This window comes from Chlamydotis macqueenii, chromosome 20 (assembly GCF_036417535.1).
Source record: "Chlamydotis macqueenii isolate bChlMac1 chromosome 20, bChlMac1.mat, whole genome shotgun sequence".
In the NCBI taxonomy this organism is placed as follows: Eukaryota; Metazoa; Chordata; class Aves; order Otidiformes; family Otididae; genus Chlamydotis; species Chlamydotis macqueenii.
In genome coordinates, this window is record NC_141575.1 from 4355265 (window position 1) to 4380552 (window position 25288).

A 25288-nucleotide genomic window follows, 5' to 3' on the forward strand; every position below is an offset into this window, starting at 1 on the left:
CACTGTACAGTTTGCTGTAAAAGAATTCCTATTTTTTGTGAAGGGCTGAGAGCACAATGCTGCATTGTTGTGAGGCACTGAGTTCCTCCTATAAGTTGCTGAGTGCCTTCAGCTCATTTTGCAATCACTGGGGTGCTTGGCCGGTTGGCAGGAGGCTCTCAAGTCTTTGCAGACAGTTTCCCGTAGTATTTGAAAGTGGATGAACTAGGGTATTCCAATTCTTACTTAAATAAATTATTTTTCTTTTCTGCTAACAATGGAGTTATTTTTAGTTACTGTATTTTTTTTTAATTCTGCCCTTAAAATCTTCCCTTAGACAGATCCTTAGTAATATATTTTCAGAATTTACTATGAGGAAATGTAATATTCACCTAAATAAGAGCTTAAGGGTTTTTTTAATGGTGTTGGGTTTCATCTGTGTTTCTCCTGTTGTCTGAGACTTGCATTATCAAAACCAACTAGTATTTTAATTAATTGCAACCAATTCAGTATCCTGACAGCTTGGATTTAGCTTTTCCCCTGTGCATTAACCTGAGCTATGCTGTTGGTGTAACGTGGTGGTCACTCTGGACGAAACGTGCTCCAGTGTGGAGAACAAACCACAGCTGGTGTTGGAGGCAATAGCAACCCACCCAGCAGCCGCTGTCTCCAGTATCACCACCACTCAAAGCCCAGGGATCTATTTCTGCAGCATGCCACCATCCTCTGACGTTGGGGACAACCCTGCTGACCACGGCCAGGGTGCAGACGCTCCTCTGGGATGCATAGGTCTGTGCCACTGAAGAAAGGTTAGAGCCCAGGGGTTGGGGGCGAAGCGTGAAGTGATGGAAAGGGGCCTGGCCTGGGACTGTCTGCAGCGCTGGAGGAGGATCCCTGTTGTAGTTGGCAAACCTGTCCTAGATTGGGGATTTGCAAGGAGAACAAGTAACCAAAACCACCAAGGGATATGAAAAACCACCTGCATATCTTTGATACACCCAGCTGCGACTTGGGCCACCATTTAGTGGAAAATTTTATTTGTTTTCACGGAAAGTAAGGTGTTCCCTATGAACTGCCGTTTCATAGGGGAGAAATCCATTTTGGCATGACCTTCATTTCAAGACAGCAATTGGTGACTCTTCATGTTAAAATGTTAGTCTTTTTCGCTTTTGCGTTGTTCATAGTGCTCGTTATCTCCTAACGTGTCAGTAGTGGTGCCTCTTAAATCTCCAGATCAGTGTCTCCAGGAAAGAAGAGATGTTCTCAGTCCATAGTAAGTAGCAGCAGCCCTTAATGAGTTGGAAACTGAAACAATAGAGCATTTATTTAACTGAGTTGGTATTGCATGACATGTCAGTACAGATGTCATGAAATAACTTCAAAATGATCAAACATTTGAAATAACATTTATAAACTTAGGATTTAGAAAAGATTTAAATTTTTATGGTAGAATTTTTCTTGAATGAACAAAGTCTAACTTTGTTTTCCAGGGGAAACTTCACTGAAATCAGTATGATTTCTTATGTATACATACACACAGATAGTTTTATTGAAACTGTTCTTTCTGACGAATTCCTGTTTTGACAGAACAATATCTGACCAGACCTATTATCAATCAACCAGCATTACTGCACCTTTAAAAACTTTGTTAAACTTTATCTGATTGTAAGGCCAGCCTGTTTCTTGCCGTTCCATCAGAGGCAGGCTCGGTGGGACCAGAGGGAGATCCGCATCCCATGGGCTCAGGCCCTGATCCCCCGCTAAAGGAATCTGTTGCGTACGACAGCTTTCTGCTAACCAAATGTTGTCTATACAAAACCATTTCAGTTTTGTATCGATGTGATTCTAAACTTTCCTACCGACAGGGTTTGTAACTGTAGAACTGATATTTCAGGACTACGTCACTGTTGCTGTGAGTGTGCGTGCAATGGATGCGCGCGCCCGCTCACACACAAGCACGTGCGTGTACATACGAATTAGTTACCCAGTGAGGTCTCTTTCCATGTTCTCTATGTGGTAGAAGCAGACTGCAGTTACCTAATCTAGTTCTTTCTCTGTTTTGGGGACTCTTAGACCAGTTTTTAATTTTTTCCTTGTTTTGAAAGGAATGATGTTTTTTAAAGTTGGGGCTGGAGTTAGGGGGAAGGGATGGGGGCATGACACAGAAAAACCACGACCTTTTTAGTACTGGATTTTAAAAAGACGTATTCTCAAACATGAGCAGTTACCGCTAGGGCTAACTGTGAGCAAGCTCTGTGTTGTTGGAGATTAATTTAGGGCAAGGATTCATTACACTAGCAGCATTATCTTGCTTGTAAAACAATGAGATGCATTTTTCTAAAGAAATGGTATTTGCATTCTTTTTAAAAAATAAACAAACCAACCACCAGCTACAATTTGACACAGGCTACTTAAAACTTACCCCTGATACTGGCATAACCAATCCAGAAAAAAATTGTTGTTGTATTTTTGTTTTGGTTTTGGAGGTTTTTTTAATATTTAAAAAAATGTTACTTTTCTGTATGATGTGCATGCAAATTTACCGTAACTCTTTTTCTTAAAACTTTTTAGTGCCATTTCTAGTATATTCCTGTAAATGTCAGTTACTGAAAAGAAATGAGTCAATGTAAGTAGTTTAGCTTGTTTATTGCAAATTGCTGGCCTCAAACACAACAGAATTTTAAAAAAAGAGTTAGAAAGTAATCTTTGATGTTACTGGTAATCACGGACCCTGGTCCTGGGGCATTTGTTTTGTTTTCATAATAAAAGGAAAAATTGTTTTGTGTGTGCAGTTTGATCCCATATTTTCCCCTCTCCTCTCCCTTTCCCTTTCCTCACCTCCATTTTCAGATGTTGCCCTTGCTCCAGTTGAAAACCTGCAGGGCTTTGATCAAGCAGTCAGTTGAGTGGCATTGTTGAGAGACAGACATAAATACAGGAAGAGTCCTAGTGCCATGAGTATTGAAATAATTTGGAAGTCATTTTGCAAGTCCAGCTGTTAGCACTGATGGAGTGCCACACTGAGGGGGCAAGTCTGAGGCACGGTTCAGTACCTGGTGTAGATGTGCTCCAAGTACACCTTTCTGTTGGCGAGGGGAATGCTCGCGCTGCTTTAATGCACCAGGGCAGCCAAGGAAGGACTTCTACTCTTCCCAGAAGCCTGCAATCTGAAGGGATCTTAGATTTTGTGAGAATTGCATTTGATTGAGGTAAGTTCAGCTGAAGAAGAGGAGGTGAAAACTTCACCCAGGTGTAATGCTAACTGCTTTCAAACCACCAGGATCTGAAGGAACCGGAGAGCCAGCTGGTGCTGGCTCCACAGGTCAGTGAGCCCAGGGTGACTGGGATGTGGCAGATGCAGCTGGGAAAGGGGGGGCCCGGAAGGGCTGGTCACATTCACAGCGGAGTCCTAACATTACTGTATGGTGGCCAAAGTCTATTTTAGTCACTGCAGAGGGTTAGTTTTGCTGTTAGCTTTCTCAGATGCATGCCTGATGGTTTATTTATAAGTAAGGGTTACAACAGCCAGGTTTCCCCAGGGTTAATCTTTCTCTAACCCTGTTCCTGCTCACTGGGTTTAAGAGCCACGATCTCTCTAAGGTTCTGGCAAATCTGTTTTTCTTAGCTGTCATATTTGTGACACCCCCACAGGAAATGTTTGTTGAACCTATCCTCTAAAAAATCTCCTGTGAGGCAGTTGCCCCACAGGAGGAGGTTTTCTTTAGCATTTACTAGTGAGTTATTTCTAGGTGCATCAAGCGGTGCTGCTGCTTACAGCCTTGGAGGAGGTCGAGGGCAGGCGGAACACAGCGGGGGTTCGGCTCACACCGTATCTGTAGCAACAGAGGTTACTGCACGTGTGACATCCAGAGGCCGTCCTCATCCCCAAATGCACCACTAAGACTTGGCAAGGGCTCTTGGGTTTGGGAACCTGGAGAAGCCTCCTCCAAGACAGGCCCAGTCCTCACAGGCGAAAGTGGTGTGACTGGAGAGGGAGGTTACCCGCAGCCCCACCGCTAACTGAGGTAATTCCCAACTGGGAGAAACTGCCTGCTGCTGAGCTTTCCCTCTTCTGCCTGGGTGGGGATTCAGTGATAATAGCTGTAATCCTCACATATGCCAGAGTGATTAACATGCAGAAGAAAAACAGCTGCTTGCAATGATGCATTCAAACCATTTTAATGCATGTTCTCAAAGGGGGGGCTACAGCAGCATTTTAAACAAGTGCATCAACATCACACAACGGGCTTACAGAAATGCTCGCTCATAGCAGCCACTCCACAAACCTGCTGTGACTAATAAGGACACACAGATACGGAAAATAGTACAGTCACATTCATGGAGAGAGGGAAGAACAAGTCACACTCTTCCTGTACTGTCATGTCCAGCCTCAATCCTGGAAGAATTTATGCACGTACTTAAGTTTTTCTTCCTCTATAGTCCAATTACGGCTCTTCAAATAACTTAATTTTGGTTTACCAGCCACATAAACAAAAAGAGACTGAGTACACCCAAAATAATCAACTTTCTTACTGAAATTAACAAAAAAAAAAATCATCTATGTGTTTTTTTTTTTTCTATAAGAAAAGTAAAGAAAACGAACAGCAGGTTTTGGGGATGTGCTGTTCCTTAAACTCCCAGAGTTCGCGTGCTCCCCTGGGCTGCTGGAAAGGCCCTGAACCCACCTCTCCTGCTTCTCGCGGTTGCTTCTGCCTTCAGTTTCCAGGGCAGCTCTCAGACCAGCCTCCTGCCCCTTTCTATAAATAATTGCCCGGTTGCTCAGCCCAGAACTGGAGCCCGGGGTGGGTCACACGTCCCGGGCAATGCTCTACCTTAAACAGCGTGCTCAGTACAGGAGCACCGCCGCCGGCTGCTTTTGGAGTCTCGCTGGTTTTGTGAATCTCATTGAATGCTTTTTCTCCAGTTGAAAAACACTTATTCACCAAAATACTTATTTCCCAGCCAGAGCTAGTCCTGGCAAGGCCAAGAGGACTATTTGAGTGTGCAGAGCGATGCACGGGTCTGCGAAGCACTGAGGTCCAGCAGCAGGTTTAGTTTCATGAGCACAAACGTAAGGTACCAAACATCAACACATGCATAAATAGGACTTAAAAAAAATGAGCTGCCTATGGTTTGCAGTGAATACACTGGCTGTATGAGGGCTGAGTACACCAAACACCAAAGCTCTACGATCTCACGTTAAAACAGGTACGTTCTGTTCAGCAAACTTGTGTGGTAGCATTTAACCCACATGGGAGAGGTGGAGGAGATTCTTCTTCAACGTATTAAAAAAAAAAAAAAATAAAGTGCTTGAAAATGCAAAAGAGGTTTTAGATAAATACACTAGAAGTAACGACCGTGCCTAATTTTAGGCAGGTAAATAATCCATACTGAACTCAACATCAAATACTGATTTGCTTGAAGTTAAGCCTATACCTAAGAAGTGCTGGATTAGGCACACGGGGCTGCAGGATGTCCTAGGCAGGACATAACGGGAGCCTGTGACTTAAGCCCACTGTTCTACTTTAACGCTGAACCCTGGGCACATAATTAGCACTCCTGGAGGTGGTACTGCTTTGTTTTTAATAAAGGTTTAGGTGCTGGCTGGGCTGAGTTTCTCAGCTTGACCTTGCCTTGAGCAAGTGAGGGATTCAGCTCTAAGAGAACCTGAAAGCAGTCTCCATGTCCAAAAAGTGCAATTGTAGTATTTTTCCCTCCTAAAATCCTTCAGTTAGTTGAAACAAACACTCCCAGACATAACTTTTAAATTCATGCACCAAATCTACTATCCAACCTGAATTAGAAGATAAACCCTTCCAAGCTACTGCATGCATTAAAACTTAAATGCCAAGCAAACATCAAAACATCAGCAGCCTGTTTTCTCCTGCAACTGATCTCTGGGGGCAGGTACAGGCTGTGTAGGAGTTTCCTGATGTCCCTCAGCAGGAGATGGGTGTATTTACAGGAGCTTTTCTCCTGTTGCTCTCCTGGGCCTGTCCCTCCCTTCCAGTGGTTCACTCGGTGACACGTTCCCGAAACACGCCCTGGGGATCCAGCTGCGCGAAGGGAGTCAGCTCCACCAGCTCCAGAAGTCCTGTCTGTTATTCGCACGACAGCAAACTGCGTTGTTGGAGAAGGCCTTTTGCTTTGCACAGGATGAAACCGCAGCGCACTGTTCCTGCCAGGTGCTTCGAAGGCTCAGATGAAATTCTCAATACATTACTTCCCCCTCACAATAAATCACTTCGTTACCTGGTCGTAAGAGACCACTTCCAGGGAAAAAAAAACAGATCCAGCACGGACCCTGCCAGGATGCCAGGCAGCAAACACAGGCTCCTGAGTTCCCGAGCGAGACTGTTTTTTTGTTATACACACTCAACAACACGCAAAATCTGATGCTACCAACAGCAAAAACAAACGTAAACTTCAGGCAGTCCCTCCCGTACGCGCTGCTCCAGCCGCGGGTCTGTCGCGAGGATGGCGCAAACCCGGCTTCCCCCGCTCGAGGCAAGTCTGGTTTGTCTCCACGTGTGGATTTCTAATGACAACACCACCGAAATTACATAATAGCACAAAACTTAGATTGCCCTGTGTCCCTGGGGACGTCCAACTTGTTTTTGTCCCGCACCAGGATGGCTTCGTTGCCGTACTGCGAGTACCACATGCTCCGACTGCGGCTCAGGTACGTGTTGGGGGGGGCCGACTCCAGTTTCTGCTGCTGCTGCTGCCAGATGAGCAGAGAGGTGTCCCTGTACCGCAGCCGGGCGTAGCCCTCGGACAAGGCTTTTTCGGGCAGAGGCACCCTCCCGTTCATTACTTTGTCAGTCATCTGCTCAAGGACAGCTCCAAAGACGAGAGCTCGTTCCCGGCACCTCCAAAATACACCCCGCTGGGTCGGTCCAGGTCAACGGCTGCTGCCTGGAGCTCAAAGGAGAACATCCCCAGCCACACGGCTCTCGGGACCCACGAGCTGTTGGTCGGTGTAAGCACCACTCAGGAGAGGGAGCGGGGGCACGCACGCCCAAAAATCACGACGGGCAGCCTGGCCTTGCTTAAATAACAAGCCAGGACTTCCAAAAGCTCATCCAGCGACGACGCTGCTGCGTGTTTCATCTTGCCAAGGGACCACCCGAGCTGCTTGTTGTCAGAGTCCATGAAGAACCTCGATCGGTGGCTCCACGGCAGTGGCCTTGCTCTGCAGCCGGGCAGGACGGGCTGAGCGGCGCTGGAGGAGTTTCGCTCTCCTGGAGACTGGATCCTGAAGGCGTAGTGCAGACCTAAGAGGTCAGACCTAAGAGGTCAGCAGTGCCCAGGACCGTGCACGAACTCTCCACCCGTGCTTCGCGCTGCGGGGCTGAGGGACCGGGCCGCAGGGAGCCCGGCGCTCAGGGATGCAGGAGAAGATGCTGCCCACGCCCCCGTGCTGGTACCCGCGCTGGGGGGCGCGTCGCCTCCTGATGACACCGCTTCAAGGCTTCATCCTGGGGGAGCACAGCGAGGGTCACCCCGAGGCCTGGCAGCGGGGGTCCCTGCCCTGCGAGGGTCCCTGTCCCAGCACCGCCGTGCTCCCCACCTCCCACCCTCCCCCCCCCCAGTCCCCTGACCCCTTCCGCCGGCACCGCACACCCGCCCACGGCCCCCCCCACGAGGGGGTTCCCGCACCCTCCTCCCCCTGCACGCCCCCCCACCCCTACAGACCGCCCCCCGAGGGCTCCCTGCGCCCCCCGGCCCGTGCCCCCGGCCCCACCGTGCTGCGCGGCCCGGCCCGGCCCGGCCCCGCTCGGCGGAGGCGGTGCCTCCCGAGCGCATCACGGCGGGAGGAGCCAGGACCGGGGCGGGGCGGCCGGCGTGGATGCGTGGGTCCGGGGCACGGCAATGGGACAGCCTGAGTGGGATGCGTGGGTTTGGGGTATGGCAAGGGAGCACCCCGAGTGGGTGTGTGGGTTTGGGGTATGGCAATGGAGCACCCCGAGTGGGTGCGTGGGTCCGGGATATGGCAATGGAGCACCCCGAGTGGCGTGCGTGGGTCCAGGGCACTGCAGTGGGACTCCCCACACAGGGTACACGTGCCCCACGGGTGTCAGCACGCTCCGGGTGTATGCAGTGTTTTATAGGGGCACCCAGCCCTGGGTGCGCTGAGCCCGTGGGGCTGCACATGGGAGCACGGGGCTGACCCGGGGAGCCCGCCGCTGCCCACCCATCCGGCAGAGCATCTTGCTGCCCACTCTCCTTTCTGGTGGGTGACTGGTGCAGCAGCCGTTTGCGCCGGGAGGGTACGTGATGCCCCTTACACCCCCTCAGCATTCGCAGGCTCCCCAGTGAGGGCCCATCACGGGCTGAAGGCAGGTTGGGGACGCACTTATGTGTCCTGACGGCCTCGTGTGACCGTGGCTGTGACCCTGCATCCCTGGGGTGGGCTGAGCGGCACCTCCGCCCATCACCACTGCTCCAGCACATTCCCTCAGCCCGGCTCTCCCCTGGCTAGCGCAGTCAGCAATATGTTTTGAAGAGAGCTGTGGGGCTTATTCTTTTTCCGATGATGCTAAATTTAACCTCTCAATCTTCTTATCTCCTGTGAAGGCAGCGCCATCTAATCTCCTGGTGAGGACTCGTACACTTCGTTGTGGCAGAGCTACTTGAGCTTGGCCTTCATGGACACAAACAAGGCTCAGTGGTTTACTTCCGTCAGATAGAAGGCATGCTGCAGTTCCCTGTGCCCAGAGGACTTAGGCCAAACACAAAGAAGAAGGAAGAAAGAAAGAAAGAAAAAAAAAAAGAGGCATGAATACACTATTGAAATGTTTGCTATCAGAAATGTCCTGACTTTGCTGCTTAATCCGCCTCCGGCTAGCACGGAGGAGCCAGCCCAGGCCCCACCTCGTGGAAGCTGCAGAGCAAAACGCAAAATCGTTTAGTGGAACCAGATTTAGTTTTTTGGCTCGGACGAGGTGTCTTGATCTCTGAAAAACTACCGGTTCTGTCATTGTGAAGCTCAGAGCACAACGGAAGCAGCTGGTAAGTGGGGTGGCTATGTTCTTAAGGCAAGAAGGACCGGGAGCTGCAGACTGTCGAAAGCCCAAGCTGGCTGTGACCACCGACCTGACCCTTCCCTGTGAGGCCTCAAGACATCTGCCAGCTGAATAAACCTTGGAAGCAGCCGCAGCGGGACGGAGGAGGTGAAACCCCAGTGCTGCCCGGCCCATGGTCAGTTCCTCTCCTCCTTCCTCCAAGGAAATCTCGGTGTCCGCTTTGCTTTCCCCACGAGCTGCCTCAGGAAAGACGCGGCTGCTGTGCAGGAGCTGGGCTGGGCGATTTTCCCCTCGCTCAGCTCCGTAGGGCTGTGATGCGCTCCGGGTCTGTTTGATTTTGATGGGAAAGCTGTCAGGAGCAGAGCTCAGCGGAAGAAGGCTGGGTAGCGCGGCTGTCCCAGCAATGCCATTGTGCTGTTGGGAAGAGAAGGTGGTGTTACTGGTGTTCGGCACAGCTGGGGCATCTCGAGCCCTGCAAATGAGAAATGCCCCAGGGAAAGGCCAGCTTTGCCTGCCTGGTGCCTGGGCTGAGCGCCCTTTTCCAGTGGAGCGCTGCCCACCCGTGTTAGGGTTTTCCAGGTTAAATGAAGAGTATTTGTGTTCAACTGCCCCCATTGCACAAGAGGAGAATCTAATTCATCCCTCCTGCCAGCATCGAGCAGCGCCAGGTTAATTTTCCTGTTTTCCCCTCACACGGCGGCAGGCAGTAACCGACCTGGGGTAGGGGAGAAGCCGGGAGCTCTCCCGGCAGGAGCACGGGGCCGATAGCGGGAGGATAATTGTGATGATTATTCCAGGGTACAACTTGTCTGGGCAGGTGGATCAGGTGTTCACAGCAGCGGATGAGCCAGGCAGAGAGTTACTGCCTGTACCTGGTGAGCGTTAGTTTAACACAGCAGCACCTCGACGGTTGTGTGACGATGGAGTGAGAGCAGGGGGTTTGCTGAGCTGGGACTTGCCCAGGTTTCCTAAAATAGTTGGTGGAAGGAGACGACAGCACCTGAGGGGGTGGTGTAAATGGGACGTGGGGGCGCGGGTAACTGGGGAGCGCTGGGGCACGCTGGGGGCTCCTGCTCTGGGGCCCCTGGCTGGGGGGGGTCTGGCGGGCGGGTGTGGGCTGGCAGCGGTGTGGGACGGGCTGGTGCACGCCTGGTGCGATCCAGAAGGTGGCAATGGCAATCCACAGACACCGGCTGGCCTGGCCATGGAGAGCTCTCGGCGGCGTGGCCCTCGTGTGCGAGGGATGTTTTCCGATGGCTGCTGCGAGGGGACAGCGAGGGGACAGCGAGGTGGCCGCTCCTCTGCGTGCACTGGGCGGGCACTCAGCCCTTCTCCCAGCAGCAATAACAAACGTCACAGAAAATACACTTTGCTGTGAAATGGGGCCACCTCCCAGGTATGTTTTGGGTGATTTATAAGGTACAATCTCCCCGCACACGTTGGTGCATTTAAGTTTTCTTCCTTCCTCCTTTCCCTTTCCCTTTCCCTTTCCTTTTCCCTTTCCCTTTCCCTTCCTGTTTTCCTTTTCAGTTTTCTTTTTTCCCTTTTCCTTTTCCTTTTTCCCCTCTTTCCCTCTCCTCTCCTCGCCTCGCCTATCCTCTCCTCTCCTTCTCTTTCTCTTGTTTTTCCTATTCCGTGCTGGACTGTGCTGTTCCCAAGCACCTGTTTCATTCCCAAGCAGCCGCTGCTTCACCCGCCGCGCACCCTCTTGCACCCCCTCCGCAGCAGGACCCAGGCTGTGGTGCCTCCTGCCCTCCACCAGTACCTGCCTGCCTCTGCCTGTGTATCTACTTACAGACATGTTTGGGGATGAAAAAGCATAGTGCTCGTTCCGTTACTATCTTCCTCGCGCATCCAGTCACCTCTCAGGCTTCTCTCATGCAAGAAAGTAATAAAAGCACACACAGCGGAGAAGCTCCAGGCTCGGTCCCCAGCAAGGAGTGGGGTCAGGGTCTGCCTGTGGGTCAGCAGCCCCAGCCCTGCCTGGCCCTCTGTCCTTCCCTGGCCGTCCGTCCTTCCCAGCAGTGCCAAGGTGCAGGAGAGGGGAGCACCAGCTCTAGCACAAAATTCAACCTCTTTAATTTGCGCAAGCTCCCTTTTAGCTTTAGGAGCATCCTGAAGTCAGTGCCTAGGCCCTCCCCGCGTACTCCATCCCGTTTCAGGACGTTTGTGTAACAGCAGTGTGTGCTGGATACATGCTCTTCACTTACCTCACAGGTTTTGTGGTTTTGTTTGTTTGTTTTTTTTTTTTCCCTGCTATCAAAAATACCTCTGCCATCAGCCGTTTTGGTTGTTGCGGAGGTTGGTGAGAAGCGTATTTGCTTCAACACCTCCCACGCGGAGGCTGGCTCCGCAGCTGCAGTGATTGTTCCTGAGCATCCGGGGGTCAAGTACGCTTTTTATTACGCGGTAAAAAAGCCAAGCTGTAGCTAGCAGCTTTAATTATACACATATAATAAACTCCTCTGTTGTCCTCTACCTACAGACCTGACCTCACAAGGCAAACTAGTACAGAGTCAACCAAAATTATCCCTGGCAGGAATCCGCTCCTCCCAGTAGCCCTGTGATTCCTGCCCAGTGGAGACCCAGCACAAGACCTGAAAGAAAAGCTTCGCAAAGAACTAAAAGAATGAGGAAGTTGTTCTGAGGAATCAGCTCCACAGGGTCTGGGGACCCGCAGACCACGAGCAGTGTGCTCCTGGCTGCTCCCAGGACAGGGCGTAGCTCCGGTTGTGGGGTTTGGGTGTATGGATGCTGCTCCCTCTCGGATCTCACTGCCCTGCCAGGGGGATGGCTGGCACAGCACGCAGCTGGACCAGAAACACATCAGGCTAGAAGTGCCTTCTTAAAAAAAAAAAAAAACGCAAAAAGTACCAAACTTTCTTTGGAATATTAAGCAATTGTTTTTCATTCTTTGGAGGGATCGTCCTTCCTACACTGAAAATTAAGGATCACGCCAGTAAAGTCACTCTTTCTTCTTTATCTACACTTGGCTACATTTGGAAGAGATTAGCGTTGCATTTGTTTGACATCCAGGTTAATAGCTTCCCTTCGTCCCAGCCTCGGCTTCCGGTTTTGGCTATCTGGAAAGCCAGGCTGGAAATTAATCGACAAACTCTGGGGAGAGGATCTCGGAAGAAAACTCGGAACAGATTGGAAAAGAGGCTGTTCTGAACTGCGCTGATTTGGATGGGAGCCACCGGTGAAAATGAGAGATTTTTCAAGAGTTTGCTGCCAGGGAGTTAATGGCCGAGAGTTGAGATTCTTGATAAATACACCGGTAATTAATTATAGGAGTTGTCTTCATGTTTGAAAGTCAAGGAATACGATAGCTTGTTTGGGTTAAACATCTCCCCTGCACTATTTGCAACCCAAACATGCGATGAAGAGTGGGAGTGCACGGTCAGACAAAGCGGGGTCTTGTGTGGGAGGGCAGGGGGAGGGTGGGGAGTGTGGGGGTCCCCTGGGTGGGGGGGGACCCCGGCTGTAAAATGGGGGTGGCAGCTGTGCCTCCTGAGTGGGGAGGGTGAAGCAGCACCGTGGCTTGGGGTGGTTTCCTGGGAACAGGGAGTGAAGCAGCAGTGGCAGGAAAGAGTGAGGAGATACAAAGCGGGGGGGTGAAAAGGGGAGGCAAAAGGAGGGAAAAGAGGGGAAAAGGAGGGGGAAGGGGGGGGGAAGGAGGGAAAAAGGAGGGAAAAGAAGGGAAAAAGGAGGGAACAAGGGGGAAAATGGGGGCGAAATGGGGAAAATGAGGGAGGAGAATGGAGGAGGAAAAGGGGCAGGGAAAAGGGGGAGGAAAAAGGGGGAAGGAGGAAAAAGGAGGCAAAAAGAAGGGAAAGGGGGGAAAAGGGGGGGAAAGGGAGGGAAGGGGAAAAGGAATAAAGGAAGGAAAAAAGAAAAAGGGAAAAAGGGAGGAAAAGGGGGAAAGGGGAGGGAAGGGGAGGAAAGGAGGGGAAAAGGAGGAAAAAGGAGGGAAAGGGAAAAAAGGGAGGAGAAAAAAGAGAGGGAAAGGGAGGGGGAAAAAAGGAGGGGAAAAAGGAAAAAAAAACTTGGGACAGCGCCAAGGCGGCGGAGCGCTCCCCGCCCCCCCGCGCTCCCGCAGACAAAGGGGCGGCGGGGGCGGCTCGGCGGCTCCTCCCGCCGGCCCGGGGCGGGGGCAGGACCCGCGCAGCCCCAGCTCCGCGAGTTTCCTCGGGGCGCGGAGGGGACAGAAGCTGCGCCGGCCCCGCTCCATCCATCCATCCGTCGGTCCGTCCGTCCCGGGGGGATGCGGCTCGCGTAGCCTCGGCCGAGGCGGTGGGGCCGCAGCGGGGGCAGGGGCAGCCCTCCGCCGGAAAACTCCGCGCCGCCCCTCTTCCTCCTCCTCCTCCTCCTTCCTCCTCCTCCTCCGCACAGCGCGGCGCGGAGCGATGCTTCCCGGGGCGGCGGGCGGCGATGGAGCGGGGCGGTAGCGCGGTGCCGCGTTGCGGAGCGGCCGCCCGCTGCCCCTGAGCGGCGAGGAGGAGGAGGAGGAAGGGAGGAAGGCGGCGGCGGCCATGGAGGAGTGGCGGCAGTGCGGCCGCTGGCTCATCGACTGCAAAGTTTTGCCCCCCAACCACCGGGTGGTCTGGCCCTCGGCCGTGGTCTTCGACCTGGCGCAGGCGTTGCGGGACGGGGTGCTGCTCTGCCAGCTGCTCCACAACCTCTCCCCCGGGTCCATCGACCTCAAGGACATCAACTTCAGGCCCCAGATGTCCCAGGTAGGACGGGTTGGGGTGAGCGAGGTGGGGGGGGACACGGGATAGGGACCCCCTCAACAGTGTGCCCATCCCGGAATGCTCTCCCAAAACTTGGTGGGATGCGTGAAGGCGAGCGGGTTTGGGGAGAGGGTGCGTGGGATGTCGTCTGCTTCAGCCCCCCCCTAAATCCCTTCACCCTCCCTTCCCTTGGCTCCCCGGTTTCTTGCCGATCGTGCCCCGACGGCCGGGGGTGGGGGAGGCAGCGGCGGTGGGAGCGGGGGCTGCAGGGGGGAAAGAGTTCCGGGACGGAGAGAAAAAAAAAAAACCAAACACCCCCCCCGCCCCCCCGAAAAAACCACCCGGGGAAAGAGGGAAACATCCCCCCTTGTGTTTGCAGTCATCAGGAAACAAAAGCAAATAGTAGGGCAGGGAGGAGGAGGTGGGATTGCTTCGGGGCTTTTAACCAGGCTTTGATGTGCCGGGGGAGAGGGGGTGTGCTGGCCCTCAGGGCAAAAGTTTGGCCGGGAAGATGAAAAGCAAAATAAACAAATAAAAAAACCCCAAACCCTGGTGCTCCTGTCCCAAGCCCGGCTGGGCAGGGAGCGGGGCCGTGCGGTACCCGGGGCCGGGGTCTCCCCGGGCTTTCGGTGTGGGAGCTTTAAAGCTTTCGGGTTCCCTCCTTGGAATTGTTTCCAATGTCTGTTTGTTTTGGTGAAAGGAAGCTTAAACAGACGGAAAAAAAAAATATCTCGGCTCTGGTTGTTTTGGGTTTAAATATTCTGCTTACGTTTTCGCGAGCCGAGCTGCGCGGTATTTGCATGGGAATCGGGAAGTGAAATCGATCAGAAGCGAACGAGAGGGGGTACTTTGTCCTCCCTACCCGGCAGCCCCTGTGCCGACAACTGGGCTGCAAGCTGGTATCTTTTATTTTTAGGACAACAACAGGCTTTATTGGTAAAAGGGAAGGGAAGTTTCCCGCTAGCGAGGGCATGCGAGCCTCTGTTGAACTTTATTGAAGCGTTCGAAGATAAAATGATGTCTGATGTGAACGGGAGTTCTGGCTATGCGCTGTGCGAGCACGCTGCTTAGCCGGCAAGTGCCTTTCCCTTCTTCTGCCAGAGTTTGGTTCCAGGGCAATGGATTTTTAAAAATAATTTATTTTTTAATCAATCCTCACCCAGATGTGACCCTGTGTGCCGGGGTAGGTGTCACGGTTGGGGGCAACCGGTAGCCCTGTGCTCCCCTGTGAGACACTCAGGCCCCAAACTTGCAGCCACGCTTTGGGGAGCGAGGCGCGTGTTGCTGCGTGCACGTGAACACAAGGATGTCCCCACTCGCTTGCAGAGTCAGAGACCTCTGTCCTGCCGAGCAGCGGGGTGGGAAGCCCCAACCATGTGGCAAAAAACAGCCTCGGTCAGCTCTCATGTTGGCGCAGGGTAGATCGCGCCGCGTACTGATGCCTCCTCCCAGGGCGGAACAGTGCTGTGAGATTTCCTCTTGGCTTCCCAGGCTATAAACTGATCAAACTGTTTTCTGTACGAGCTGATGTTTCCAAATATAAACTGTCGCTGTAGATGCGCAGGGACTGGTGCTTTCCTAGAACATGCTGAGAATGGCATACTATGCTTTTTTTTTTTTTCTTTTAAGGAAATATTACAGCCTTACAAACCTAATTTCAGCTCAATATTTGCCCTGTGGGGAATGAAGAATGGGTTTCAAATGGTAGCTGTGGTCTAGGAGGGTCCCGGCGGTAGTTTGGAAGGGATGCTCTTGCTGCCTCAGCTGAAGCAGGTGTTGCTTGTTGGAGGGGAGTGTTTACAGCTGTCCTGAATGAAATCACTTTCCAGCTGCTTTCCTGGCTTTGGGAGGAGTCTGAATCAGGTGGCTTTGGTGGTCACCTCTGTGAGACCTGGGTCATCGGAGTGGACGGGCTCAGCCTGGCCAATGCTGAGCCCACAGGGGCATGCAGAGCCATTGCCTGCCATGGGACCCAAATCAATCCAAACTTTACACTTGCCCTTAGGCATTTGGTGTTTCCCAGGCAGGAGGCATCTTGTGCTCTTTACTTTCTGTGCATCCCCAGCACTGGCAACCGTGGGAGGAGAGCGAAGGGGGTCTGAGCCCGGCCGGGGTGGGGACAGATGTCCCTGCAGTGCCTCCACATCGCCGCAGTTTGGTCTCTCTGGGTCAAACTTCAGAAGAGTGTGGGGACCCATCTTTGTCAGGCAGCTGTGATGCATTCAGACACGGGGGCAGGGTGCAAGACGGAGTGTGCTGAGGAATGTCAGAGGTTGGGTTTGATGGTAAATGCACATTTTGCCTGACTGGCTGGGCTGGCTAACCAGCCGTCTGTGCCTTACTACAGAGGTGATTTTTTTTTTTTTTAATTATTCAGTTAAAATGCCAGGGGGCAAGACACTTGTGCTAGACTTGAAACACCCAGTAATATTGTCATCCACCTTTCTCAGTGAATTAAGTGGGGTTGTGCAGGTGTGTAATGAGAAACAGATTTTTGCCCAAGGTGAGCATCGTTTCAAAGGACAGAGGTGAAATCACATCTCTGTGCAAAGAAATGCTTTAAGATCTAGACAGTTTGTGTGTTTGTTTGGAGTTGTGTGTGTAATTTAGTACTTGGTGTTTAGATAAATAAACGAGTCAAATCACCTCGTTCAGCTGTAATCTCAAGTTTGCTTTATTTTCATACTGGATTCCAGAGACCCGAGTTCAGCACTTGGTGGTGCCTGGCAGGACGGGATGACCCGAAGCTACCGAAGCTTCACACACACTAACAAAATAAACAGGAAAAAAGTCTTAAAACCCAGCTCTCTTCTGAGAGTCAGTGGATGTGAGGCCAGTTCTGATGAGCCTGGAGTAAAACTTCATTTCTGCTAATTGCTTTTGCTGTAGAGGCCGTGTCTGGAGAGGTGGAAGTGGGATGAGTGTACTCGCCCTTAGTCCTTATTGATCATTATGTCTGTTAGCATGATGGGATTTTGGGGGCTGTAATTCAGGCTGGTTTGCCAGCCAACTGAGAGTGTGTGATGCAAAAGATATCTTTATTTGCAAATGGGAGGAGATGTCACACCCCTCAGGCTCGCAGTCCCTGTCCCCTGTGCACAGCTCCCAGTGCAGCATCTCTTCCCCCATCCCTGCGTCGAGCCGACTCCAGAGCCCAGCTTCTCTCCCCGTTCCCCTGTGGCTGGCACTGGTTTCCAGTCCTCTGGCACCATGTGGTGCAGCTGCTCTTGCATCCCAAGCTCCTTTTGTGAGATGGAGGTCTTGGAGCTTTGGATTTTCATCAATAATTAGGTTTGAATAGTAATTTTGTTAAGTCTCTGGTCAAATACAAATTAAATGACTCTTCACTTGTGTTTCACCATGGTGAGGCATAAAAAAAAACGTGGTGAAAAAACTGTGCATGTGGGTGAGGTTGATATTTGGCAGTGTGGGTTTTGATTTCCTTTTTTCTTACTATATATTTTTTTTTGTGTTTGCCTTAGATAAATTAATCCTTACTGACAGGGGCTTGGACGTGTACTGGTGCTGGTTGGGAAGCTCGGGCGAGCCCCTGCTGCAGGCTGCTCCGTGCTCGGGCAGCGTGCTTTGTGCAGGGAGGTCTCCAGGCAGAGACCTCGCCAGGGCTGGATCAGCTGTGCTGGGCACCTTTGCAGGCAGGGGTTGATCAGGAATTATCCCTAAGGATGGAAGACTGGAAGACCCAGGAGGTGCTCATAGTGTGCTGGCTCACTGTTCTTTCTCTGGTGGCTTTCTAGCACCGTGGTTTAATTCTCCTGGTGTCCAGCAGACCTGGTTCTCCCTCCTGGCGCTTGTGGCGATGCTGTGGAAGGCTGTGTGGGGAACGTGTGCCTCTTGGCAAAGTGTTTGTACCCCAGGTCCCTGGGGAAAGTGAGCGGGCAAGGCGCCGTGGGGGCTGACACCGAGGGGTCTCAGCCTGTGCTCTGCCCTCCAGCCATCTCCAGGACTGTTTCTGCTCCTAAATCTCCGCAGCTGAAGGAAACGTGGGTTCCTTCAAGGGAGAGCAACAAAGAAAAAAAGCACTAATCCCCAAACTCCTTCCCTGTCTCCCCATTGCCCCATCCTGGCTGCCGGAGCAGGCTGTTGCATTGTTGCCTGCTGCGGCGTTGATATTCCACTGTATATTGAGATGGGAGGAAACTGGTACCCACACCAAAGCCACTCTGCGCTTCTGGGGCTTGATCATGCAGCTGTTTTAACGTGAAGACTCCTGTTGATATCGTGGTGCATCCACACCACCTTTAATGTTGACCTGGACACTGCTAAATACATATATATATATATTTTTTTTTTTTCCTGCTTCAAAATTTCCTGGATGCTTGAAACAAAGCAGCCATATAATTGATGTGTGTGTTTGTGTGTGCGCAGACTTCAAGTTAGCAGTAATGGTCAGCTCATTAAGGATTCGTATTTTGAAGCATATTGACATCTCTCTAGAGATAATCCATCTCGGTCTGCAGCGCCTGGAGGTTTTATTGGGGCTCTTGAGACTGATGAGACAGAGCAAGCGTAATTGGCGTGATGACTTGGCTGCCCGCTGCTCTGTTTTGCTCTTATTAAGGAGCCACGCTGACAACTGCCTTCCCACGATGGATGGGTGTGACGCCCCGCACCTGACTGAGCTGTCAGATGGCTTCATGGCTGTCAGGTTTTTTTTTTTTTCCTGGAGGATGGCAATAATTTGGTATCAAAGTCTTGTTTGTTGACGACGTAGGAGCTCATTTGCCGTGACAGCTGGGAGGAGATGGTTTGTAGTGACCGCTTCCCCCAGGTGTATGGGAGATGGACGCACGTTGGCGGAGTTGGTAGCAGTAGTTATTCACAGGGCTTTGGGGTTTTTAACGTGTCACTTGAAGGCTTTATAGCTACAATGCCTGAGATTGCTTCCATATGTCATGATAGCAGTTAAAGATAATTCGGTATTATCAGAGCTGGGTGCTTGGAGCGAGGTCTACACAGTTGCTCTCCGATTTACCCCGCTCAGGTCCTCTGCCTTTTTATTTACTCTCTACTTCTTGAAATTGAGCTCTGTTCCAAAAAAGGCTGTAAAAAAAATGGCCTCATTACATCTCCCTGTTTACTGTGTCTCAGTGACTTCCCGTTCAGATGTGCTGAGCCCTGCAAAGGGAAGAAAGGTGCTCTGTCTTGTACAGCCAAGCTCAGGAGCTCCTTCTAAATAGGAACCAGTTGCAGTCTTTCTTTCCAGCCCTCCTTCATCCCTCCTGTGTGTCAAATAGCACCCTAAAACCTTGTGTTAGCTAGAGGTAGGACCCTGTTTTTAAAAAATTCTTCTACTTTTTTTTTTTTTTTTTCCTCTGTTTGGCAAGGCCGTAAGATATAACTGAACCTGCAGCTGAAGGCTCATATGTATTCTGCTGGGGCAGAAGAAGGCGGAAAGTGTTAGATGGATCCTGCTAGCTGTGCCAAGAAGCATGAAAAGCAGTGAAAACTTTTTTTTTTTCCCCTTCCTCCCCCACCTTGAACTGATTGATGAGAGTTAAATACCTGCATTAAACACCTAGCAGGAACAGGCTCTTGAATGAATAGATGCCTTTAAAAACACAAAGCCAAAAAAATAGTTGGTTTGGTCGCTTTTCAAGTTGGGCTTGGAAGCTGCCTTCTATCTCAACAGCATGTTGATGAGCTGTAAAAAATGCTTGACTTCACCATCCTTGGTGAGGATCGCTTGTGCAGGGTGTATCGCCAAGAAAACGGGGTACCGTGTTGCTTGCCCCCTCCGGGGAGAAACAGGCAATTTTTTGGCGATGTTGCTGGTGATGCTGAACGGCTGTGTTTGGGCGAGGGAGCTGGGCGAGGAGTTGGGGCTGCAGAAGGTTAGGCTGGGTCAAGCAAGGTGCGTGCTGGGGCCGTGGTTATAGCGAAGGGTTGAGCATCCCCAGCCTCACCCATGCCCCGCGGGATGCTGCTGAGCCATCGCCCTGCGTCGTGGGTGTGGGAGCCCCTGGCCGCTGCCACAGACCCTCTCCTTCCTTCAGCTCATCTGGAGCCAGAAGGGACCTGATTTTTGGCGCTGACAGAAATGTTGCTTCAGACTGACCTGAGGGCAAATTTTTGATCCGCTGCTTTGTCGCTTCTTAAAGAGGCAAGCCTTTTTCCCAACATCTGAGCTTTTTCCCTGCAGTACTTCTCCATCTGACTTCCCCCTGCGCCTGCACTGAGTGGTATCTCAAATGGGCTCATCCCAGGGGCTGCGCTGGGCAGAGCTGGGGTGGGAGGACCGGAATCCCACTGATTTAGGGCGTGGTGCAAAATGACAGGAGGCTCACTGCATGTGTGAGGTGTGCATGGTGGGGTGGAGAGGACTGATGTGGAGGGATGGTGGAGGCAGCTTGGCAACACCTCTGGGAAGTGAAGACTGTCTCCGCTTTGATTTTTAAAGCATGGATCCACCTCCTTTGAGTTCCACAGCAGCTTTTTTCTACCCTGCTCACCTGTTCCTCACACTACCCTTGACATCAGTTGGATCCCTTGGGCTCTCAACGATCTTAGTGGTCCCTGTGGCCGCTTTCCCAGCAATCGGCACGGCTTCCCGGATCTCTGATCCCACCTGAAGACTTGCTCGGTGCCCCATCGGAACGACCTGCTCTGGTGTTCATGCTGAGTCCATCTGTCTGCCCAGCTGCCCATCAGCATCCCGGGACCCAAGGGGCTCGCTGTGCCGCATCCCTGAGCGCTGGCCCCAGGCAAAGCCTGGCCCTGTCCCCGTTGTCAGCTGGCAGTGAGTCACCCCCAGCTCTCCTGCCGTTATTAGCCCGAGGGCGCGAGTTTGGGCTCGTCCTTGGGGTGGCTCCCCTGTTGCCGTTCCCGGGTTCCCCTCCTGCGCCCGCGGTGTGTCCTGCCTCCTCGTTCTAAGCTGTGTTCCCTCCGATGCTGCTTTTATAAGGAGAGGGGAGTGCCTTCTTTTACAAGGCAATTATTAATTACAGTCTGCGTTTGACAACTTCAAACTCGGTGTTAATTAAATTGCTTTTCCAGTGTTTTATTTCCGCTTCAAGAAAAAGCCTGGAAAAAGGTCTGTTTCTAATAGAACTGACTTTTTTTCCACCACCCCTTATATTTTTTTTGGTTGCAGCTCAGGGCTGTACTTCATCTGATGATACAACTCGAAGGCGACCGTTCCTCACCCTTCACCTTCCGTGATGGCTCGGAGCCTCCCGTGTTCCCAGCGACGGGGCGGGCGGGCAGGGGCCTGGCTGCGGTTGGGTGCGGGTGGAGGTTGGCCAAACCAGCAAGCAAAGTACACAGCTGTGTGCATGACCAGACCAACGCTTGAGCACCTGCCGTCCGGGTCTCTTGTACCTCGGGTTTATCGGTGACCTTGCAACAGCTGAGCCCTGTGATTGTGATCTGCTTATTCTCAGTACGTGGGCGTTTCGCGCTGCTGCTCCTTCTGGGAGTCTTTGACTGGGATGCTGTTCTGGACTAGCTCAGACCCGTTGGGTCCAGTCTGTGTTAATGGTGAGGTTTAGCTAAGATGCCCTAGCCTGAAAGGTTTTCACAGGGGTACATCTGTAGCAGGGAGTTGCATCCCAGTCCTTTCTGCTTGTGTCGGAGGGTGTTCTTGCTCGAGCAAAAGCCAGAAGGACTCCACCATAGAAAGAACTGGAAGAAACACGAGTGCAGATGGGTCAGGTTGCTAATCTGTGTGTAGGCTCAAAGCCCTGAAAAAAAAAAAAAATCAGTTCTCCTCAGGAGAAGTCACTGAAGAGTAGTAGTTTGTTTGCTGTGAAATTTCCCAGCCTGACAAGTCCTGCAGAACAAGTTCTGGAACATCTCTAGTTTTAAGAGCTCTTTTCTTCTGAAGTCCCCGAAACAGCTGTTTCAACCTGATGGGAGGGCTGCATGCCCTTCCCGTCACAGGACAAAGGATGCCGCATGCCCATTGTCTCTCTTCCACAGCGAGGTGATGTGAAATCTGTTCGTCTTGTTTCGTAACTCGTGGGCCTGCCCTGTCTGGACAGCAAGGATTCAGCTGGAGGTCCTCCTTCGCCTCCTTGGAAAGCCACCAGCCTGAGTCATATCCTGACTGGCTCTGCTCATTTGGCTCCTGGGTGGTGGGATCTGGCAAACTCCTCCATCAGAAGATGCTGTACCGTTGCCTCTGGTAGAGACCCACTTGTACACCAGCTTTGTTTGCTGTGGTGGCACTTGACTTCTCAGGGTTGAATTTGCCAGGCTTGCTGGACCCCGGGAGCATCTCCTGACTTGCGCGGTGCCACGCGCACCCTTATCAGGCGCGGCATCGGCTCCGTGCTCTGTCCCAGTCCACGCTGACAGGTGGTGAACCTGGTTCGGCGAAGGGAAACACTGACAGCCGCCTTCAGATGCGATGAGAGTGATGGTGGCGAGGTCGGCAGGGGTTCGCACACCCCCGGGGCACGTGGTCCTTCTGTCGGCAGCGAGTTTCCATGGGGGGCTGCAGCATGGGGCGGCTGCCTGCGCTTGCGTCGGGGCCTGAGCTCTGCCCGCGAACGAGCGGCGTTTGATAAACGGGGAGAGGGGGAAGGTTAAAAGGTTCCCATAGAGGAAATTTACTCTTTCTCTTCGAGCATACGCTTTTATACTGGTGGAGGGGGGAGTACATTGGCCCTTTTATAGCGTTGATATCTTTTGTTGTGTTTTATAGTGGTTTACAGCTAAATGGAACATCTGGTGTTTGAAAGGGGCTGGGGAGGGAACAGAGGAGGCTTGTGGCTCGGGAAGGGGAGGAGCGGGAGAAGTGATTTGTGTTTACTGCTGCGAACACAGAATTATCTGTGAAATCCACGGAACTCACGTGCCTGACGAAAGCATTCAGCTGCGTGGAAAACAACCGTACGCCCCGGCCGTGAGCAGCCACGGGTGTACTCTGCCACGAAGCTGGCGCAGGGCGAGATCCACGGACGGGACGAGCTCCACCATCCCTACGGGACCTGATGGCATGTCCTTGCTGAGCCCAGCCTGCTCTGAAGGGAGACGTGCTCTGGAAGCTGGGTTTGCTTTCTAGGACAGACTGCTTTGGGTTTGTCAGGTGCTTGGGGTGGTCACAGCTGGTCTGGGAGCATCCGGGTTCATGCAAGGATACAGGTTTGTCCCTAAAGCAGAGCCCTGTTCCTGAGAGGCTGCGCTCATCCTTGTGGCAGAAGCAACAAGAATGGGATATTTTAAATAAATAAATAAAAATATAAAAAAATTTATATTTTTGTAAGAGCTGGAATGTGTTAAGCTCTGGAAATCCCAGGCTGGATGGCATGTCCGCAGGACAGGAAACGTGTACAGCATTGGGGCAGCCTTGTGTGCGTATGGAGAGCCTTTGCGTTTGTGGGAAGCGCTTTCTCGTCTGAGTGCTTCCAGGAAAGTCACTGGTGAGCCTCAGAGAGGGGAGGAGACACACACACACACACACAAAGGCAAGGCTCGTGTTAGCTGTGGGAGAATTCTGACTTTAAACAGAAAATAAACCAAAAACTTTTCTAGTAAACTAATAAGTTACTTTGAAGAGTTTTATGCCTTTTTTTCCCCCTCTTTATAGATCGATTTCTATGTCTCTCTTCTAACGCTGCTGCAGTTTTGGGCCGATTCCTGGAAATCACTGCTGGAGCAGTGGCTCGGGGCGCAGGGCTTTCCTTCAGTGCCGCTTCTGTAGGCAGATGCTTGGTTCTGCGCGGTGAAACGTGGGTTTGTAACTGGTGATCTGGCACCGAGCTGAGTGGAGTTGGGCTGAGCCCACGAGGTCTCGAGCGGGATGGCCACGGTGACAACAGAGCTCTGGTTTTTGGGGGATTGAATGTTATCATGGCACTGGGGGCAGCCTGCGGCTTCCAGCCCTTGGGTGATGCTTGCAGGACCAGCTGGGATGTCTGTTCTTGGGGAGACGTGCCATTGTGCAGATGGATGTGGGTATCTTTTAGCAAAATTGTCAGTTTTCAGACCTAAGAACTTGATATTTCCAAGGGACCGGGAGCGTGGAGCCAGCCGGCGTGGCGGTGAGCAGCCCCAGAGGAGGGCTGGGCACGCGGTCTGCCTGCCCAGCTCCAGGCTCCCTCAGAAGGGGGTTTTTCCTCTGCAAAGTTGGAGGATGTGAAATGTGGTTTGCCGACTTGCCCTGTCCGTGCCGGGAGCTGGTATTCCCAGAGAGACGTCCCTGCACCACCTGCCCCGGCTCATCCTTTTCTCGTGACTGTGACCCACCCGGCATCTTTTGGTTGTGAAAGATGACCAGAGGTGTAGGAGAATGTATTACTTGAGTGCAAAATATTTTTACAGAAAACTGGAGTTTTTAATGGGCCTTCTGAAATAATTTAAAAAAAAAAATAAATCTAGGATCTTGCCAGATGTGAATCATCGTGCCCTCTGCACGCGGGATAGCATTGCAGATCTGTTATCTGACTTTAACTCTTTCTTGTACGTCGGTGGAGTTTGGGTTTTCCCAGGGACAGGGATGTTCGTGCTGATGGAGCGAGGATGTTTTCCGGGGCTTCCCAGCTTTCATCGCTGCCGCTTCCCACCTGCTTTGCCCGGCGTCTTTCTGCGTGATGCAATCCCCGGCTCCCTGATGAGAACTTAGTCCCAGACACGGCAAACTTGGTCGAACGGCCTGAGCTGTCAGCAGCAAAACCTGTTCCTTGCAACACGATCGGTGGCTGGGAGGCCGGCGGAGGGGGAGCGATGCGGCTGTGATAACGCAGCCCTGCCTGGGAAAGGCCAGTGGGGCTGGACCCAAATTTTTGCTCATCCCTTGCTGGGAGGCTTTACAGGCTCTGTGAGTTCGCGTGCACGTCGCCAAGCTTTACCCACACGAAGGAACGCTTAAACATTTTTTTTTTTTTCTTTTCTTAGGGGTGGCAAAGGTTAGAAGTAAATTTCCCTTGTTTTGCCAACTGGGTTATCTCAGGAAGGATAATGAGGAAGCTTTAATGAAACTACAGTATCTGCTCGAGAGCGGGGTTTCTTAGCCAGGTTGTTGCGAGAAAGCATTTCTAATTAGAGAGATTTAATTCCAGATTTCTGTCGTTTCCGCCCTCCCCCCCCCGCCTTCCCTCTTAATTATATTTGCTAACGTGTTTAACAGCTTTCCCTTCAGAAAAGAACAATTTATTCAAAGGTCATAAATAGATTCTGGCATTAATTACTCCAGGAGCCACGTTGGGCTGCACTGGAGAAATCAGCTCCATGGGGAATGCGAAACCTTTCGCAGTTGGGTTTGTCTGTGGTTGAAACGACTTTGTTTGCACAGACACCCCTTCAAAAGAAGAAAAACCAAAAAGGTTCTTACATCCACGTTTGTGTGCAAGTTGTTAAAACCTGTGGGGTCTTGTAGCTAATTTCCCGGAGTTTTTGGAACAAGCTTGTACATCACATCATCTCCCTTGATCTCTCCATCTTCATTTTAAGCCATTTTGGGGTGTTTTTATCGATTAGTTTCCTATTCCGTCGTGGGTATTGATGGGTTGGGGTGCCGTGATGGGGCAGGGAGAGCACAGCCTGGTCTGGTGCGGCTGCCGCGGCAGAAGGACGGGGCTGAGC

At 51.8% G+C, this 25288-nt stretch overlaps 2 protein-coding genes across 5 annotated transcripts in view; one reads left to right on the forward strand and one right to left on the reverse strand.

The window, feature by feature from the left end:
- Positions 1-4142: 4142 nt before the first annotated feature.
- BRD3OS (BRD3 opposite strand) lies at positions 4143-7764 on the reverse strand. Of its 2 annotated transcripts, none has more exons than XM_086763902.1 (2): positions 7727-7764; positions 4143-7256 (listed from the first exon to the last, which is right to left on the reverse strand). In XM_086763902.1, the coding sequence occupies exon 2, from the start codon at positions 6806-6808 to the stop codon at positions 6539-6541; it is 270 nt and encodes an 89-aa protein (XP_086620028.1). In that variant the 5' UTR covers positions 6809-7256; positions 7727-7764; the 3' UTR covers positions 4143-6538. The 2 variants fall into 2 exon arrangements, with proteins under 2 accessions (XP_086620028.1, XP_086620027.1); XM_086763901.1 differs by having other exon boundaries at positions 4143-7460.
- A 5418-nt stretch (positions 7765-13182) lies between these two features.
- The window catches only part of VAV2 (vav guanine nucleotide exchange factor 2), a 136919-nt gene continuing 124813 nt past the window's right edge, over positions 13183-25288 (forward strand). For all 3 annotated transcript variants that reach the window (XM_086763806.1, XM_086763807.1, XM_086763808.1), the window contains exon 1: positions 13183-13747. In XM_086763806.1, the coding sequence (XP_086619932.1) occupies positions 13544-13747 (204 nt within the window). In that variant the 5' untranslated portion in view covers positions 13183-13543. The remainder of the gene's footprint in view (positions 13748-25288) is intronic.

What these genes read in the sequence shown, in the direction of transcription:
- BRD3OS (XM_086763902.1), bottom strand. Translation starts at nt 6,808, where the DNA reads ATGACTGACAAAGTAATGAACGGGAGGGTGCCTCTGCCCGAAAAAGCC.